We start from the raw sequence: 18,433 nt of genomic DNA, 5'->3' as shown, positions 1-18,433 counted from the left end.
AATGCAGTGCCGATCTCTTTCCTCAGTCGTAAAGGTCAATTCAAAGGACAATAAAATTTTACGTTGATATGTCCTCATGTTAATTTGGTCTTTGATGACGCATATTCTGGTGATCCGACAATACAAGCGTACTTTAAATTAAAAAAGACTAATAATTTGTTAACAAATTAAGCTTTACATTAATTAGTTATTAGTAAACACACTCTCATCAATCTACACATCATATAATGCTTAATTTACACTTTTTCCACATTACCACAGGAAATTAACACTTTGTTGCATCACGTCCACTCTAGTAGACAAAAGTTTAAATTTGTTTATTCTTCTGTAAATGCCTTAACAGATTCCATTCCTGTGTTTATTCATTCTATATTATTAGAACTTTCAACTCTCGATCATAGATGGCTATATAGCATCACTAAATAAAGCATTGCTATTTGGAAAATGGTTGCTACTTCTGTTTCCAAGTTAGTACCATTTCTCATAGTGAACATTATATAATATTGCTTACATTTTCTTATACTGCCATGTTTTATTCGTAATTAGTCATATTAGACATTTTATTTTAAATGCCAGTTTGAGAAAATTTTGGAGTGGGTAGATAAAGATCTAGAAAAATAGAAAAAGTAGATAGAGTGAATTGAAACCCAAATGGACTGCTTATCAAATCAAAACACCACTGGAAATGTTTATGTTCGGCAAGGAATTTCTAGAACATTTGACATTTGAATCCAATAGGTACAGGTTACAAAATCGTAGCAAAATGAATTCAATCACAATCGACGAAATGAAGGTATTTGAGGGGATCTGTAAGTACATTTCAGTTGTAGATTTACCATTTAGAAGATGGTAATGATCACTGCAAACAAGGCAGGAAATGATTTCAAGTGCAATGACTGGAAATCGTTGGGAAGAGATTTGTATGCATGTACGTATATGCATGCTGTCCACTACAGTGAACAAACTGTAGCCATTATTTAAAAAAATATTTGAATAAAATTAATTTTTTTTATTATTACCAAGGTTATTTTAAGTAGAAAAACTACAAACATTTTCGTTTAACTTCTCTAGATTATTTGTATGCAACAAAGGGTTAAAAAGAAATGCTATATGACAAATAAGTCTGGCAATATTTAAAACTCATTTAAGGAAGGAATAATAAAAGGAATTCAAAATTGGAAATGCTAAATTTCATAGCAGATGTTTTAATTCCTCCAAAATATTATCAGAATACTTTTTTTGGGAGGGGGGACGGCGAGGATTCTTTATTCCAAATATAAACTCTTGCACGTTGATATTTCCTTGTTTACAAATAAGGGGTAAAATTCGCACGAATATTATCCGTAAGGAGACAAATTAGAGTCATGTTTTTCTAGATGCTTTTAGAATTATAAAACGTTTTTTCTGCAGTTATTCAAAATGGCCACGTAAAAAAAAGCGTGTAATAGCAAAAGTGGGAAATTTTCCAACACTTTGTTACTGCTTTTTCACACCAGCCGGTTGTTCAGTTAACCCTAATACTTTAAAGCGACCTATTTTTTTTTAGTTTAACAGGATTCATAATCCTTCGAAACTTGTTTAGAAGTTATTATATTACTTCTGAAAATCGTGGGAAACATTGCTTTTTCCTGATATTAAATTACAGTGTTTTTCATTTGTTCATTTCTTTTAATGTTGTACAGTGATAAAAATGATTAGTTTTCTTGTTTCTCTCATTATTTTCAAAGGGAAAGCGATACTAAGTTTCGGGGAAATGATATAATTTTCCTTCCAAAATTAAGTGCTTATTTAGTTACTTATCTAGAGGAAAATCTTCATGTTTAAAAAGAGATATTGTTTTCTGTTTCTAACCCCAAAAGAGTTACAGCATATAAGATTTGTTATGATAGTAAATTTTAATTCCTGGTAACGTCTAAAAATTGGGTGAGAAAGATCGTTTGAGGCACATTTCGTTCGAATAGAACATTATGTGCCTAGTTTACATGCTGTTAGAAAAAAAAAAAAAATGAATGTTAAACTTAGTTACTTTTCATAATAGAACATTTAAAGGTTATATCCCTTAGAAGGTAGGTTCTCATTAGAGAACATTTACGGAAACATTAGTTCACATTCACTTTACAAATGAAAAATTAAAGAAAAATATTAAAGGATTAAGTAAATAAGGAATTTTCAAATAGTAAAATATACCTTAATACACATACTTAGTAGAAGAAAAATAATACACAATTAGGATAAATAATTAGAACAAACATTAAGTAGATGAAAGTCTGATAGCATTTCAAATCATTTAGATTAACATGTGTTAACTAATAAACAAGAAACTTGATTAAAAATAATAACAATATTACTTTCTTAACGTACATAGTGTCTTCCCAATCGTAAAAAAGTTCCATTTTGATGTTAGAAACGCTGTTATGAAGATATATCTGATTATTTTTGACGTTAAGGCTAAGCGAGTAATGAATAAGCATCGCTTTGGCAATTCACGCATTGTATGAAGTTGATTTTATCTTTTCCGATTTTCATTTATCTTTTTAATTCAAAGGGGCAATTTGCCCAAATGGGCTATTAATTTCATTTTGGCATTTTGCGTCGGTTCACTATAAAAGTCATTTCACTTTTCAGGTTGTTGCCAACCAATATTAGAGCCCTGTATTATATTTAAAGAAATTAAAGAATGAAGAATCTGCATAAATATATGTATTTTTCTCGCACTGTGAAAAAACAACGGTACCTAGAGATATCCAATTTTGAATAACGTAGTCGTTCATTCGAATACGGGCATCTGGAAGCCCAGATTTGGAATCTGTTTTATTATCTATTTCCTATTCTGTCAAATATTAAAGAATTTTTGATTAACATACTCAACGATTTCAAAGCGAGCAATTGCAACACTGTATAGAGAGATAGATGATCATGATATTTAATAAATAAAGGTGACAAACATATAAAACGTTTGGGCGTAATATAAAATATGAAATCCTTCAGATATTTTATTTTATTTATTTTATTTTATTTTTATATTTTTTTTATTTGGAGCGTGGTTTTTATGATGTATTCACAGTACAGTGTTCACAATCAGTAAATTCAAAAGTATCAGTAATAAGTATTACACTTAAGTTAAATAAATACGTAAAGAGCAGTAAAAACTAATTAAGTAATTAAAATAAATAAATGAGCGAGATAATTATAAGATAATCCACTGGAACTTTACGTTGTAAGTTTCTGAAGGTCATGTAAACCTGTATTTTTATTACTACAAATAAAAGAATCGAAACAAATAAACTTAATTCAACATAAGCTCGTGAGAAACTTCTTGCGAAAATAAGTTGCTTGAAAATGCTTCTAACATTAGTATAATTAATTTTATAAAAAGGTTTTTAGCATCATATATGAAATAACTTTTCAATTCCTTTTTATACTTTTTCAATTATTGTTTCGATCCTTATTCCAAATGGCTTAGAATGAGAGTTTTAAATGATATTGCTACTCGTACTCAGACGCATATTTTAAAAGTACTATCAAGTGCTGTTATTGAAGATATCCATTCACTTTAGTTTCAGTTTTAATCAAGTAAAGTTATTCCATCGGCCATTAAAAATTTTAACTTTTTGAAATCTTGTTTTTTAACTTACACTTAAGTGATACATTCTCTTTTTTTTTTTTTTTTTTTTTTTGCAGACGACCATTCCGGGTTAGATGCTTCGAACAGTCCAGATCCTTCTAACAGCCCTCCGTACAACCTGAAAGTTAAAAAGCAGAGAAAAGCGAGAACAGCTTTCACCGATCACCAGCTTCAAACTTTAGAAAAGAGCTTTGAAAGACAAAAATATTTGAGTGTTCAGGATCGGATGGAACTCGCTGCCAAACTCAACCTCACAGACACACAAGTGAAGACGTGGTACCAGAACAGAAGGTAAAATATGAATCCCTTTCCAATACACGACTGCTTATTTGTTATAATTAAGAATAAATAAAATTATGCGTGCATCAAAATGTTAAATTAGATCTCGGTACTCAGGATAATTGCATTAAAAATGTGTCAAGACTTTAAGAGGAAAAGGAGGTATAGCAATAAGCAAAGGTTAAAATTATATTCGTAGAGAATTATGTGCATTTAATTAAGAAATTTAGTAAACTAAAACTATTGTATAAGCAGTAAAAATGAATTGTAGCGAATCTGAACTCTATTACTAAATGAAGCTCGAAAATACTATCGTTAAAATAAGTTATTTATTAAAGAATGTACTGTTTTATTCAACAAAGAGAAGATTTTAATGTCTCAGATATTCTTGATATTCTTATTTTTCTCCTACGTAATTCTACTTTGCGTACTGTAATTTCCTGCTAATTTTGATAAGCGAGAAGGAATCTTCAAAATAAAAAATAAGAAAAAATTAAAAAATTCTCTTATAAAGTTTAATAAACCAGAAATGGACTATAAGTATCTATAAAGTAGCTTCAGTGATATTAATGAGATTTGTCAACTACTACTGAACAATTTTATTTAACAACTTCTCTTGCTTTCTTTAAAATAATCTGAATAAAGAAAAAAAAGGAAAAAAAATATAGATTGCCTATTATTATTTAATTTTTATTATGGAATTATTTCATTTATTTGTAAAACTCATCATCAAATTAAAAGATAAATTATAATGCCATCTTCATCTATGATTCCAAGCTCGAAAAAGTTACAAGTTTCCTATATCAACTTTGCTGAAATGGTTGTCCTTTTTCTAGGAGGGAGGGGAAAGTCTGATCAAGTTGTTAATCGGTGCCGATAAAAATAACCACAGAAATATCTTTCACTTACTTGATAACGAAAATTTTATTGCTTCAATAATCGAAAACCGACCACAAATATTTATACTATTCACTGAAGCTTCTGATGTTTGATTATACTATTGACTGAAGCTGCTGATTTTATACTATTGCAAATGCGATAAACATATTTGCGATGGTATAAAAATTAAATATTGTGAATTTTTCTTGTTCCTTTTTACTTTGCTTTTGTTTCTCTCCTTTTAGGTGAATATACTTTGGTTTTATCTTCTCTCCCTTCAATAATTACTTTTGACGAAATATTGCCCTAAAAGCAAAAGTTTAAAAAAATATAAAAGAAATTATGTAATTGGTGACCACTGACCATTGCTCTTACGCTATTTAACTCATGGCCAGCCGAGCAGTAGCTAAAATTTGGTAGTTCGACCCGGGTTCGGACCTTAAAGAAAGGACTCGAACTGCGAGGGAGATTTTGTGGCTTTTCTTACGTGTAACGTGAATACGAGAGAGTTTCTGTTAAGAAGTCTTCCTTTTAGGCAGTTAGTCCTTTTGTGCGTAGCCATAATCCAACTAAACTAAACCGAACGAAACTTACTCTACCTGAGTGTAATTAGTAAACGCCGCTGGGATAATTCTGCTAAAAGTCTCATTTCTTTTATATCTCTTGTTCTATTGGAAAGAGGATCGGTTTGAACGCCTAGCAAGCACCAGACCACGATTGCATGACGCATCATCTTAATAAAATTGGCATCTTTCCATCTAGTATATGCCAAATTGGGAGTTCGGGCATCACCAATGCAGAGCATCTTCTTATGCGCCCAGAACTAGGTAAAGAGTCTCAGAAACGTGGTTGAGTTAAGCAAACTATACTGGAATGCCAGTGCTTTCATGAACTACTTGTAAAGACTACATCTCTAATGTTCCTTTCCTTGTTGCTTCAGTTTTTAACATTTTACTTTTGTTCGCATGTCCATTTGTTCTGGTTCTTACTTTACATGTTTGTTCTTTTTTATTATATATCATTGTTCTTGTGTGATAGTTGAGCTGTTTTATATGTTTGCACTGATCCTTCTGTCAGGATCGCTTCTTTCTCGTTTTTATGTTACTGAAATTTATTCTGTTTTTGTTTCCTTCGTAGAACAAAATGGAAACGCCAGACGGCAGTGGGACTGGAACTCTTGGCGGAAGCCGGCAACTACGCAGCAGTGCAACGAATGCTCCAAACCACCCCTTACTGGCTGAATCACTACGCTGCTAACTTACCTTTCAGCAGCGTTTCTGGCATGGACATGTATTATCGCCAGGCTGCTGCAGTGGCTCTCCAGAAGCCAATGGCCTACCGCATGTACCCTTCAGCTCCGGCCGCCTCCATCGGCCTTCCAGTCAACTTCTCGTCCTCCAGTGTTCCTCCTATGGCAGGGGCTAGTGCCACTTCTCCGACATCTCCCATGTCTACGTCTACCAACTCATCACTACCTCCTTATTTCAGCAGGGAACCACCCTGCTGAAATTGGACCACTTCTTAGGAACAATATCTAATTTATTTAATGTGATGAAAGATGGTCAACAACACGTGATCAAGGATAGCTGCAGCATATAGGTGAAACCCATTTCCAAGGTGTTATTCCTACTGGGATTGGGTTGGTGAGCCCCATTCCCGAACTTGTAAATTTCTGATTCCAGAGTTAGTTCCTGAGAAGATTTGTAAAATACTATATTTAAAAAATACTTAAGCGCTGCTGGACGTAACGAAGGAAAAAAGAAACCCGGTTCCTCGATTCTCACGTAGACCTGCTGCAATACCGAAAGTTATAAGTCTGGATCTCGGTTTATTTTTTGACTTAAAAAACTGCCAAATACGACGTTCCTTAAACTCGATTGTATGTAACTTTGAATGTTTTACAGCATACTCATCCCTTCATAATGTGAAAATATCATCTCGTTCTTTCGCACGTAATACTTTCAAGCAATACTTTTTATTTCATTTTGTGATTAATTGTGCATGTGGTTCGGCATTCAGAAACTTTGTTTCGAAAGACTTATTTAAACTTTTAGAAAACCGTTGAAGATATTGCAAAGTATAGTAATAAATTATTATTTGAAAAAATAAACCAGGCGAAAAGTTTTTGACAACCGCCCTTTCTTAAAGGAAGGAAACATATTTTTGCAGGAAAAATTGACGTATGTTGGATAATGTTTTGAAATGAAAACTAGAAACACTAACAGTAATCAAGTATAAATATTTCTATATCGCTTTCTCTTTATTGCAAAAAGGTTAAAAAATTTTATGATTATTTTGACAAATATTATTTAAATTAGAAAAGAGATATGTCCCGATTTCTTGAATATACTGCAAAGTTTTGAGTCTTTGCAGACAATGAATATTGAGTAAAATGTGCTCTTAATTTTACTTATCACAGATAAAACATCTTTCTCTTCAATTCAAAAAGTTTCGAGACTGTAAAACAAGCTTTTACTTTTTAATATATAAAATTTCGTACTTTAGCTTCCTATTGCTTAATTTATAACAACAGGGTATTTAAATCTAACACACAAAAGGTTACGAATAATGACTCAAATTTTATGTATTCTTAGTAACGAGTTACATGTAAAACAATACAGACAACATCGTTAATACCATTTCTTTCTTACAATTAGCGGTGCTTCCCAACCGGAATAGTGATCCTAAATGCCGTATTGAAAGACCCGGGTTCGAACCCCGAAGATGGATGCTTGAGTCTGCGCGGCATAGGGACACTCTAAATTTGCGGCCAGCCGAAGTCCTCTCGAGAGGTTAGTGGTAGGGGAAGAGGAGTGGGAGACCTCAGATCCGTCCCTGGAGGGGTCTCAACCAAAATTGGGGGTGGAACTGAGCAGAGTCGTACTGTCATTTGAATGGCGCTCAAGGCTGTTGCCAACGACAGGCACAATCTTTCACCCCTTGCCACGATGAATTTCGTTGGCTTATTCTGATGTTACTATCACACAAGTGAGATAAGTCACAACAACAAAGAGGTCAACTCTTCATAGTTAACATAAAAATGCTATAACTAAGCAAGGAATTAAAATCACTTTTATGACTTATTACAGTTAATTTTTCTTTTAAATTTCATAAAATTACACTTAATTTAAAATCGTTTCAATAAATGAATAAATAAGATGTTCAGAAAAATTAAAAATACTCTATATTTTGCAAATAGGTTTAGTTTTAGCTTTCCTACGGAGTTCTAAATATTTATTAATGAGTTTGAAATGAATCAATAATGCAAATCAAATAAATATCGATATATATCTTCTGGTCTAATTCATGCATTCACTGATTATGTAGTAGCATTGCGAATTTAAAACAAATAAACTGTAGCCAAATACATTAAATGGTTTCTACAGTCCGTCAGGTTAGTAATATAAAATATCAAATAGTTAATCGGACTAATAATCTAAAATATTAATCTATTGAATTTAAAACGAATTTATAAATTTGATTTATCATTTTCGGCAAATAAAGTATTGCAGCTCATATTTAAATATGCTTTTTAATACTACGCACACAATGAATATATTATTAATATGCATTCATAAGGATTTCGGGATAAATCTTTCTCTTATGGTAAGTTTTTCTCATTGAAAACATTTTACATTTTTCTTCTTCAAAAATTAAAATTTCATTTTTTAATTAGAACCAAAGCGTTTAATTAATATTAAAACTCAGTTTTTTAAATAACACTTCAGTATATCATGAAAAATGAGACAGAACATCTGGAAGTGAATATAAAATTTTACGAGTTGCCTAGACACAAATAAATAATTTCCGATTTAATCCTTTTTCAATTTAATATTCTGAGTTCACTGCACGTAAACTTTAATAACAATTAATCGAAAACCGATAGTTCCAAATTGCAATCTTTTTTCTATTATTTCTTCTGAATTTATTTATAAAAATACGAAGCTAGTCTAAACATTTTATTTAAAGTTTTCGCTGTTATGCGAAGTGGATTTTATTAATAAATCCACTTCGCATACAAAATCCACTTCGCATACCACCGAAATACGTCGAGGTATTTTCTCCATCCTTTCTGAATGCCTTCGTGGTGTAAGGGTAGCACACTTGGCGCGTATTCGAGAGGTCCAGGTTCGAGATTCGGCGAGGGCATTGCTCATTTTTCACCTTCGCTGCTTTAAAATAAATTTAATGCCTCTGTAATGGCGCCCGAACTAAAAGGGTGGTGGATGATGATTCTTTCCCACCAGGATTTGGTGATTGGGCTCCATTAATCACCAGTCACCCTTTAAAAAGGGTACTTTCTCCCTCCTTTAGGCATGCCTTCGTGGTGTAACGGTTAGTACACTCGGCGCGTATTTGAGAGGTCTAGTCCCGGAGGGAGCATCACACATTTTTCACGTCTCTTGCGCCAAAACATCCTAATGTCTCTACACATTCCTGAAAAGACCGAGTTTTGTATCTTCAATGGTTTTGCTAAGACTATGTTTCTGTTATTCGAAGGAACTTATAACATATAAAACATATAAATTTATAGCAAATAAGTTTTTCATTAGTTTCAAGAATTAATGAATAATGAACTAAGGATTTATTTAAATGCATGTTTCTAAGACTGAGATAATAAAGTTGGTTTGAAACTAAAATGTTTCAGGTAATCTCAAATGGATACCCTTATTTAATAGTTCTGTAAACATCATGCTCATGTCATGTTAATGTATTATTCGATAAATTTATTCCAATGTATAAAAATGCCATATTATGCTGATGTAAAATACGAATCCCACCTTTTGTAAAATGTATTTATTTATGTTGTGAAACAAAAGACTTCACTTGTAAGATATTCGTCGTCAAACCGGCCGATAACAAACAACGTCATGATGTAGTTTCACCATGCTATTGTACATAGAAAAATTGAGATGTCGGCTACAAAATAAATTTTTTCATGAAACTGTTGTGTTTTGTTTACTATACAGCGTCTTGGTTGTGATTCGTTTTCTTAGCACTACGTTTACATTAAGTAAACCCTATTGCAATTTTTTTTAGTTCGTAAAGTTTGATGCGATTCACGTTTATACTAACATCCTAATGAAAATAAAATGGATCGCACAAAGAAAATTTTCAGTAAAAGAAATGCCAAAATGCATAGAAATTTATTATTTTATTGCTAGATGTCATTTTTTATAAGCTTTAAATTCTGAAATAATTGTTTTTCTTTCTTTTGCTGTTCGGTGAACTTGTGTGAATAAATTAGTTTTCCTTACTAATTTTAAGTTTAGCTGATAATATTAAGGTAATTTTTTTTTTTATTTCGTGAAGAAAACTTAGAGATAATTTAATTTAAACTGCCTACATTTTAAAATGTAAATTTCTTAATTCACTTATAAATCAAACCAAAACATCAGCTATAGCAATGCTGTTTAAATTCTTAATTCACTTATAAATCAGACCAAAACATTAGCTACAGCAATGCTGTTTAAATTCTTAATTCACTTATAAATCAGACCAAAACATCAGCTACAGCCATGCTGTTTAAATTCTTAATTCACTTGTAAATCAGACCAAAACATCAGCTGCAGCAAATGCTGTGTAAAACAAAGTTAAAAACCAGTTAAAGAATAAATTGATAATGAGAAACGTATACCGTTTCTTGCACACTTTGATTCAACAATGAAATCTGAGTCTATGCAGCAGAGGTCATCTATCAAATAATAATAATACCTTTCCTATAGATCACACATATAATAAGAATAAATAAATGCAATATTCGTTGAATATTAAACAAACACTACGCTAAATAAATAAGCATCTAAAAGAGAGAGCATCGTAAGAGCATCAAAAATACTAGATTCTTATTTAGAAGCATCTCACACTTAATTTTACATATATTTGAAAGCTAATTTCATCCATACTCCTCAAATTTATTTATTTAAACTTTTCATGACACTGTTATCAACTACAATCTTGTATTTCGTTTTACAGAAGAGAATGCTATTTCTTCTCTGAATTTTAAGAGTTGCATTGATATTTTTAAAAATATAAAATCTGTTGATAACGAAAGCAATACAAATATTTGCGTTTCAATAAATTATTCAAAACAGATTAAAATATAAACTAAACTTTACTGATCTTGAAATACAGATGAAGCGAACGTTAAATTCTGATGCTTTCAGATTAAGAATTATTATTTTGTTTCTTTATTACTTTTGCAGGTTTTTAAAATTTTAAATTTTGATCTCAGAATATCAGTTTGCGCTTTAACACCTCTAAGGGTTTGCTATTGAAATTTCACAAAGTTTAGAAATAATTAAAAACTTTAAAAATATGCGAATCACGAACATTTAAGAAATCGCAGTCTAGTGTTCATATGCTGTTTCGAGTTTATTGCTTAAAATAGTTTGATGTTGGAAAGTTATGATCAGTTTTCTGGTTTAAGAATTAATCACCCTGAATATATTATATATATCACCTGAAATTCAGAATATAGAACACTCTATATTTAAAACGATCTCAAGGGGAAAAAATGCCAAATGATACAATCGAAAACTTGCTATGATAACATTTTGTTGCGAATTACCGCAAAGATTTAATTATTCAAGGTCTAGCTGTGCCTTTATTTACCGGACTGGTTGCTCGGGAAGCATGCAACAAGCTTTTCCTTCAAGCGGTACGAATTTTTTATAAATTTTTCCAGGACAAGAAATCTGCTTATTAAAGCAATAAACAGCTCGGAAGAAATTTCCTTCGAGATGTTTTAAAAAACAAATCTGTATTTCCATAACTGAAAATGTTTTTACCATTGCTCTTATGTAATTAATTCTAATAAAAACACTACAAAATTAAGTAACCTTTTCAGCTCTCAGATTTTTAAATTTTGTTCAATATGCTTCATCCGCTTAGTTCTCTTATGGAATAGTGTACAACGTACAGACTACAGCAACGGAGTGAGGCATCTATCTTGCATGCATTTTTACGGTGTGACGGTAGCGTGAATTTGAAACTAATGTGTTTGAAGCCAGTCCCGATGAAATTTGCTACGAATCTTTGTTTCTGCAAATTTTTCTTTTCTATTGAACGCATTTATTTAAAAGTGGAAAAATGGAATTAAGTTGAAACAAATCAGATGAAAATACACACATAATTCGATATTAATCTCGCATAACTAAAACCTTCGGCCACCAGAGCTACTGTGTAAAAGATATCTATTTTAAGTCACGTAGGAATTAATGAATTACAGACGATTCAAGCTCTTCTTGAATTTGTGTGGCTAATAAAATGATGAATTAAAACAAAAAAAAAAAAAAAAAAAAATAAACAAACTAAAAAAAAAAAAAAAATAAATAAATAAACAAACTAAAAAAAAAATCTGAAAGGCTTCAGGTTTTAAATTACGTTCAAAGGGGCGTTTTTTTAACGTTTTGTGTGCTACCTTTACGTATTAAATATCATGTTCTTTGCACTTAAACCATAAATTCAGTTCAATAGCAATGTCGCAAATTAATTTTAAAATGAGCGTATCCTTTAGAATTTCCGATACACAGTTCTGCGTGCTGAAAATAAAAAAGGTTTCCCTCCCCCGTGGAGTGCTGCCATTGCTCGCTTTGAAATCGTTAAGTTTGTTACTCAAAAATTCGTTAAAGTTTTACAAAATATGAAATTGATCATAAAACAAATTATAAATTTCAAATTGTGTCTTCCACATGCATATATTCGTAGGAGGATTACGTCATTCAAAATTCGATGGCTGTAGGTACCGTTGTTTGATCACAATGCAAGAAATATACCTACATTTAAGCAGATTTATCATTATTTAATTTCTTCAAATATAATGCAGGACTCTAACATTTGGTGGCAACGGTTTGAAAAGTGAAACGGACATTTATAGTGATTCAACGCAAAATCACAAAACGAAAACAATAGTCCTTCAGGGACAAAGCCCCTTTGGACTAATAACAATTAATACATAAATTTAGCTTGTAGATAATTAATATATAGAAGAAGCTTTAAATAATTACATATTTATAACAAAATTTTAGCAAACCAATCTTTCTAAATAAGGTATAATTCTAATTTCTAATAAGGAAATTCAATATGAATAATTCTCAGAAAATAATTATTTGGAAATTTAAGGTTAAAAATTACTATTGCAGTTCATTGAAGATTGTAACAAAGTACGTAAACCATATTTGACATTACTATTCACTATAACAAAAACGTCATCGTTCAAAACGCACCAGTATATAAATTTCAGTATATCTTAGGAAATTTCGAATAAAAAAGGTTTTTGTTTGAATGTCGTCTGTAAATATATTTATTTTAAGATGGTGGTAAAAATTTTATTCATTCTAGTTCATAATGCTTCGAAAAATTTATAAAAACAGAAATTTTAAAAATAAATCAAGGGAAAAAACACCTATTTTATTTGGATTAAATCTAAATAAAATAGAAATCTAGAATTTTATGGAAAAGCAAATAAAATAAGTTTAATTTTAAAACATAATATTATTAAATGCATGCTAAATTCAATTACCATCATGTGGTTAAATTTTTGAGTGTTAATTAAAAAGAAAGCTACTGCTGCGGTATTTACTCCTTCCCAAAATTGGGTCCCCTAATCCCCAGTCGCCCTTTAAACGGGGGAGTATATATAAGGTATTTCTCCTTTCTTAGCACGCCTTCGTGGTCAACACGCTCGACGCGTATTCCAGAGGTCCGTGGTTAGAGTCCTGAGAAGGGTATTGCTGACTTTTCATCTCTCCTGCTTCCAAAAAACCTAATGTCCCTACAAACTAAAGCAAAATAGGTGTTGTAAAGTTAAAATATACCTTACAACATATTTTACAAAAGAGTATGGAATTTATTTTTATTTACTGCATCTCGAACCAATTTTCGTTCAAATATATTGCACGAAATAATATGTAATTACCACAGCATCGATATGAAATGTAATTTTATTCAAATTTAATAGTTTTAATTTCACGCTATTAATTATTTGGCTTTTTTCCATGCACCAAAATAGTTGAATTACTTCGATAATATGTAGTCTCCTTTCCTTTACAAACATCCCAAAATACATGTAACGAAATTACTTACATAAGCGCTTTGAATCTGTTTACCTTCCTCTTCTTTTGATTACTTACGAGATAAATGTAACGGATGGTAAGTATGCAATTACAGCAACATTATTCATCTATCCTATTATCTCGTGTTTAGGCAGTGAAGGAAGATTCGGCATGAATTAAGTGCTATAGCTACAAAGATTTAATTCGAAAATTAATAAAATTATACGTAATTTAGCGTAAAACAAAGGGAAGGAAAAGAGTCTGAAAATAGAAATAAGAAATACTTATTTCAAATTCACGCAGGAAAGGATCGGCGGTAGCATTAGAAAGTCAGTCTAAATTTAGTGAGGTTCGTATCCTGATGCTGATTGACTAACACACAAAGGTTACCAGAAGTGAGAACGGGTATTTGAATGAATGTCAAAATTATACTAAAATGATCTGAACATCTTTATTAAATTATCTCACTAACGAAAACTTCTTATTAGCCCAAAGGGCATTAGCCCAGAAGGGCTATTCATTTCAAAACGGCATTTTGCGTAGATACGCTTTTCAAACTGTTGCCACCAAATATTATCGCCATGTACTATATTTAAAGAAACTAAATAATGAAGAATCTGCATGAATGTATGTATGTTTCTCGCATTGTGAAGCAACAACGGTCCCTAGAGCCATCCAGTTTTGAATAAGGTACGTTTCTCCCAGAACATGGGCATATGGAAGCCCAAATTTTGTTTTATTACTATTTTATATTTTGTAAAACTTTAACGAATTTTTTATTAACATTCTCAACGATTTCAAAGCCAGCAATGGCAACATTGTGCGAAAAAAAATATTTCCAGCGCGCCAGACTGTGTACCGGAAATTCTAAAGATATGCTCATTTTAAATATTTTGCGATATTGCTGTCGAATTGAACTTTGTGCGTTTGAAATGCGAAGAACATGATATTTAATCAATAAAGGCAACACACAAAACGTTAAAAAAAGTCTTTTGGGGATTAATATAAAATATGAAAGCTTTCAGATTTTTTTTTTAAATTCAATATTATTTTTAGTATCAATAGCAGCAAGAGAATTAAAGTCTTTTATACTATTCCCAAGCGCTAAATCCAACGCAATTAGAGATCTCAAATTTGGAAAGATATGAAACAACTCCGACTGTAACTTAATTTTAAGTAAATTTAAGTAATCATCCCAATAATCTCCAAAATATTTGTGTTTAAGAGGATCACTACAGAGTAGTCATAACAAAACTTCCCCGCTCTATGAGCCTCTAGCTGCCTATCCGCTCAAGCAGTCGAAATGAAACTTCAGGTTTGTTATTTGAAGGTATGCGATCGAGATTGCGATGATTTAAAACAATAGAGCTCTCGAGGTTATGGTTACAGTTATAAGGTATTTTCTCCCTCCTTCCAGCATGGCTTTGTGTTGTAACGGTTAACACACTCGGCGCGTACTTGAGAGGTCCAGGTTCGATTCCGGACGAGGGCATTGCTCATAATGGTTCTCTAGAGTGGCGCCCGAAATGAAAAGGTGGTGAATGATAATTCTTCCCCACCAGGATGTGGCGACTGGGTCCCTTAATCCCCAGTCACTTTTAAAAGGGGTATTTTCTTCCTCCTTTCCGCATGCTTTCGTGATGTAATGGCTAGGACACTCGGAGGGTATTCGACAGTCCGGGTTCAAGATCCGGCGAAGGCAATGGATATTTTTTACGTCTCCTGCTTGAAAACATCTTAATGTTTCTACAGTGGTGCGAGAACTAAAAAAGGTGGTGGACGATGATTCTTCACCACCAGGATTTGGCGAGTGTGTCTCTTAATCCCTAGCCTGATAATGTACTGACTTCGCTTAATGAGCATCTGGTAATAGAAAACCGCCGCTAAAAAAAGAAAAATTCCTTCTCCCACCTTTTGTTTCCTATGGCGGACACATCAACCCGAATCTGAATAAAATTTGAAAGCTTTCAGATTATATATTTTCTTTGGGGAGGAGGGGGAAAGAACCAGAATATAACTAGAAAACAGTCGAAAATTGCTAATTCATTTTATTCTCTAAAAAATATAAGCAATTGTTAAACTGCATTTTTTTGTTCTTAATACCATTCCCGTTTTAGTCTTAATTTTATGAAATTTACTAGCTAGTAGTGCGTGCGCTTTCATAAGATTGAAAGCCTTTTGTAACATTATTCTTGAAGCAATTTTATTAAAGGTAATGTATTTATTCCCTGCCCCTATGAAGACTTCTCATTTCTAGAATGATATATAGATGTTCTACTCAAAAGCATTTTTTTCTTAGTGTTTTTAAATAAATACTAAAACTGTGCGTCAGCACGTTGTTTAAGGAAGAAAAGAAAAAATTCTATTTTAACCAAAATGAGTTATAAAATGTCTAAGGTAAAAGCCATTTTATTCAACGCATTTTGAAATCGTTACAAGCTTGTATTATTTTTACCCGCAGAGTTTCATGTTTTAATTCATAAAAGGATCGAAAACTACAATAAAGCAGAAATTTCGCATTTTGAAATACTTTTTTTAAATCATCATTATAAGCTCATTATTTTTCGACACTCAATGTGGTTGGCATGACATAGATTTCGGTTCATCATCATTTCCGATATGTCTGTCCTCTCTGGCTTTAGTCATAGGAGGGCGCTGAGATCCTGCATGCCGTTCAATATGACCCTCATCAACCCATTGATTCCATAATCGCATAACAGTGTTTGGATTTTGACCACTGCATCGGGCGATATCACGGAACTATAATCGACAGTCTCGATAGGCAACGATTCTGCCTCTATTGCATTGCAACACTTGCTGGTAAGCCTTTCTTCTCATTATTCGAGACATAACACGATATTCTGAGCAAATTCCGGCCTTACAAAGCGTTTCCGAATGAGAAATCTACTACACAACTTTTCTTTTATGCAGATCTCCAGACGTCGTTTAAATCCTGCATCGCCTAAATGGGGTGAAATACTAATCATTTGCACATCTCAACGTCTTCTTCCTTTCATGTGATTTTGACATTGGTCAGATCATTTCTTCCTGGTGTTGCAATTTTAATGGCCAGCAGTGTATTAGAAAATACAAATAAAGTTAAGAAAAATTGTTAACATTTACAATAAAAATAAGTTAGTCATCGATTAAAAAATGTTGCATTGATTTCAATGGAAATATTAGTCTTTCTTGACAATATTATTTATGCTGAAGAAGATGACAACAAACTGTCTTTCAAATAAATTATACAAGATTTTGTCCTCTATCACATCTTTACCGTAAACAATATAAAATTTTATATTATAAACAATTTCAGCAAATTTGCATTGTGTTTTAAAAGTTCTTTAATAAGAATAAGTAAGATGTCTAATTCATGTAAATTGTCTATCAGTATGAAACGGAAATCAATGTCTCGATGTGCCTACTTTCTTACAGAAAATAATAAAATACATTTATCTATATAGGGGTAATCTCCACATAAAGAAAATAAATAAAATAATGAAATTGATTGGTGAAACAAATAGAAAATAGTGACTTTTAGACTAATTGTTTTGGTAATTTCCTACGATTTTTCGCAAGTTTACTCTGTAGAGACATTAGGTTATTTCGAAGCGGGAGGCATGAAAAATGTACAAAGCCTCGCCGGTAACTCGATCCTGACCTCTCGAATACGCAGCGAGTGTGCTAATCATTACACCACGAAGCCATGCTAGAAGAAGGAAGAAATACCTTATAATTTGTGTTTGAAGATTTTTGAGACTTGAATAAAAGATTCTGAGAAGTTTTCGATACTTTAATCCTTAAATCTGTTTTGGGATCAGTACCCCTAATTTCTCCTGAAATAATAACAGTACAAAAGAAAAATAACACATCAGAATCGGAAACAGAAATAATCTACACGAAGAATATGGAAAAAAATATTAAATTTATCTGAATTTCTGAATTTTACTAAATTGAAATTGTCTGAGCATCCGATTTATCTGAAAAACAAGAAAGACTTGCTGAAATCAAAATATAAATCACACTTTTTATAAGTACTTTACACTACAAGAAAGAAAAAGTATCTGCACATTTTATCTAAAATTCTCTGAACAGTTGCCATCACAAAAGCGGCATTTATTGGAAAATTACTTCTTAAAACGAACCATCTATTTATATGACATCCAACATTTTTGATCGAAAAAAAAAAAAAAAAAGAAAAAAAAAAAAAGAAAAAAAAGAAATCTTATGCAATTGTACCGAGAAATCGAAGTTGTAAAAGAATAGAAAGAACTTCAAAAACACCTCCGCTATGTGACTTCTTCATTCCAAACAAGAAAATAAGTAAATAGAAAAGTAGAATCAAGAAGAAAAAGGAAAAATACTTTCCTTGACAATCTGAAATAAAGTTCTGACTGCTACGACCAATAAATCTATCTCTTCTGCCAGCGCGGTTATACATAAAAAGAGAAAATAGTAAAAAGTTCGACTTTTCGGTGCAGCGCATCGCTATTCCCCTTTGTGTATCATTGTATGCATATTACGCATTGTGTGGCATACATTTCACAAATGTAGAATGCCGGTTTAGCCTTTTTCTCTCATCTTTTTCTCCGTC

The 18,433-nt window shown here is 31.9% G+C and overlaps 1 protein-coding gene across 1 annotated transcript in view; it reads left to right on the top strand.

Annotated features, from left to right (window-relative positions):
- The window catches only part of LOC118185388 (uncharacterized), a 60,785-nt gene extending 51,057 nt beyond the window's left edge, over window positions 1–9,728 (top strand). The window contains exons 2-3 of the mRNA XM_035355232.2: window positions 3,682–3,916; window positions 5,921–9,728. Coding sequence (XP_035211123.1) covers window positions 3,682–3,916; window positions 5,921–6,290 — 605 coding nt within the window. The 3' untranslated portion in view covers window positions 6,291–9,728. The remainder of the gene's footprint in view (window positions 1–3,681; window positions 3,917–5,920) is intronic.
- The last annotated feature ends 8,705 nt before the right edge of the window (window positions 9,729–18,433 follow it).

This window comes from Stegodyphus dumicola, chromosome 9 (assembly GCF_044657685.1).
Source record: "Stegodyphus dumicola isolate Sdum_Otavi_A_Nest chromosome 9, ASM4465768v1".
Taxonomy (NCBI): domain Eukaryota; kingdom Metazoa; phylum Arthropoda; class Arachnida; order Araneae; family Eresidae; genus Stegodyphus; species Stegodyphus dumicola.
This window is presented reverse-complemented; position numbering and strand designations above follow the sequence as displayed.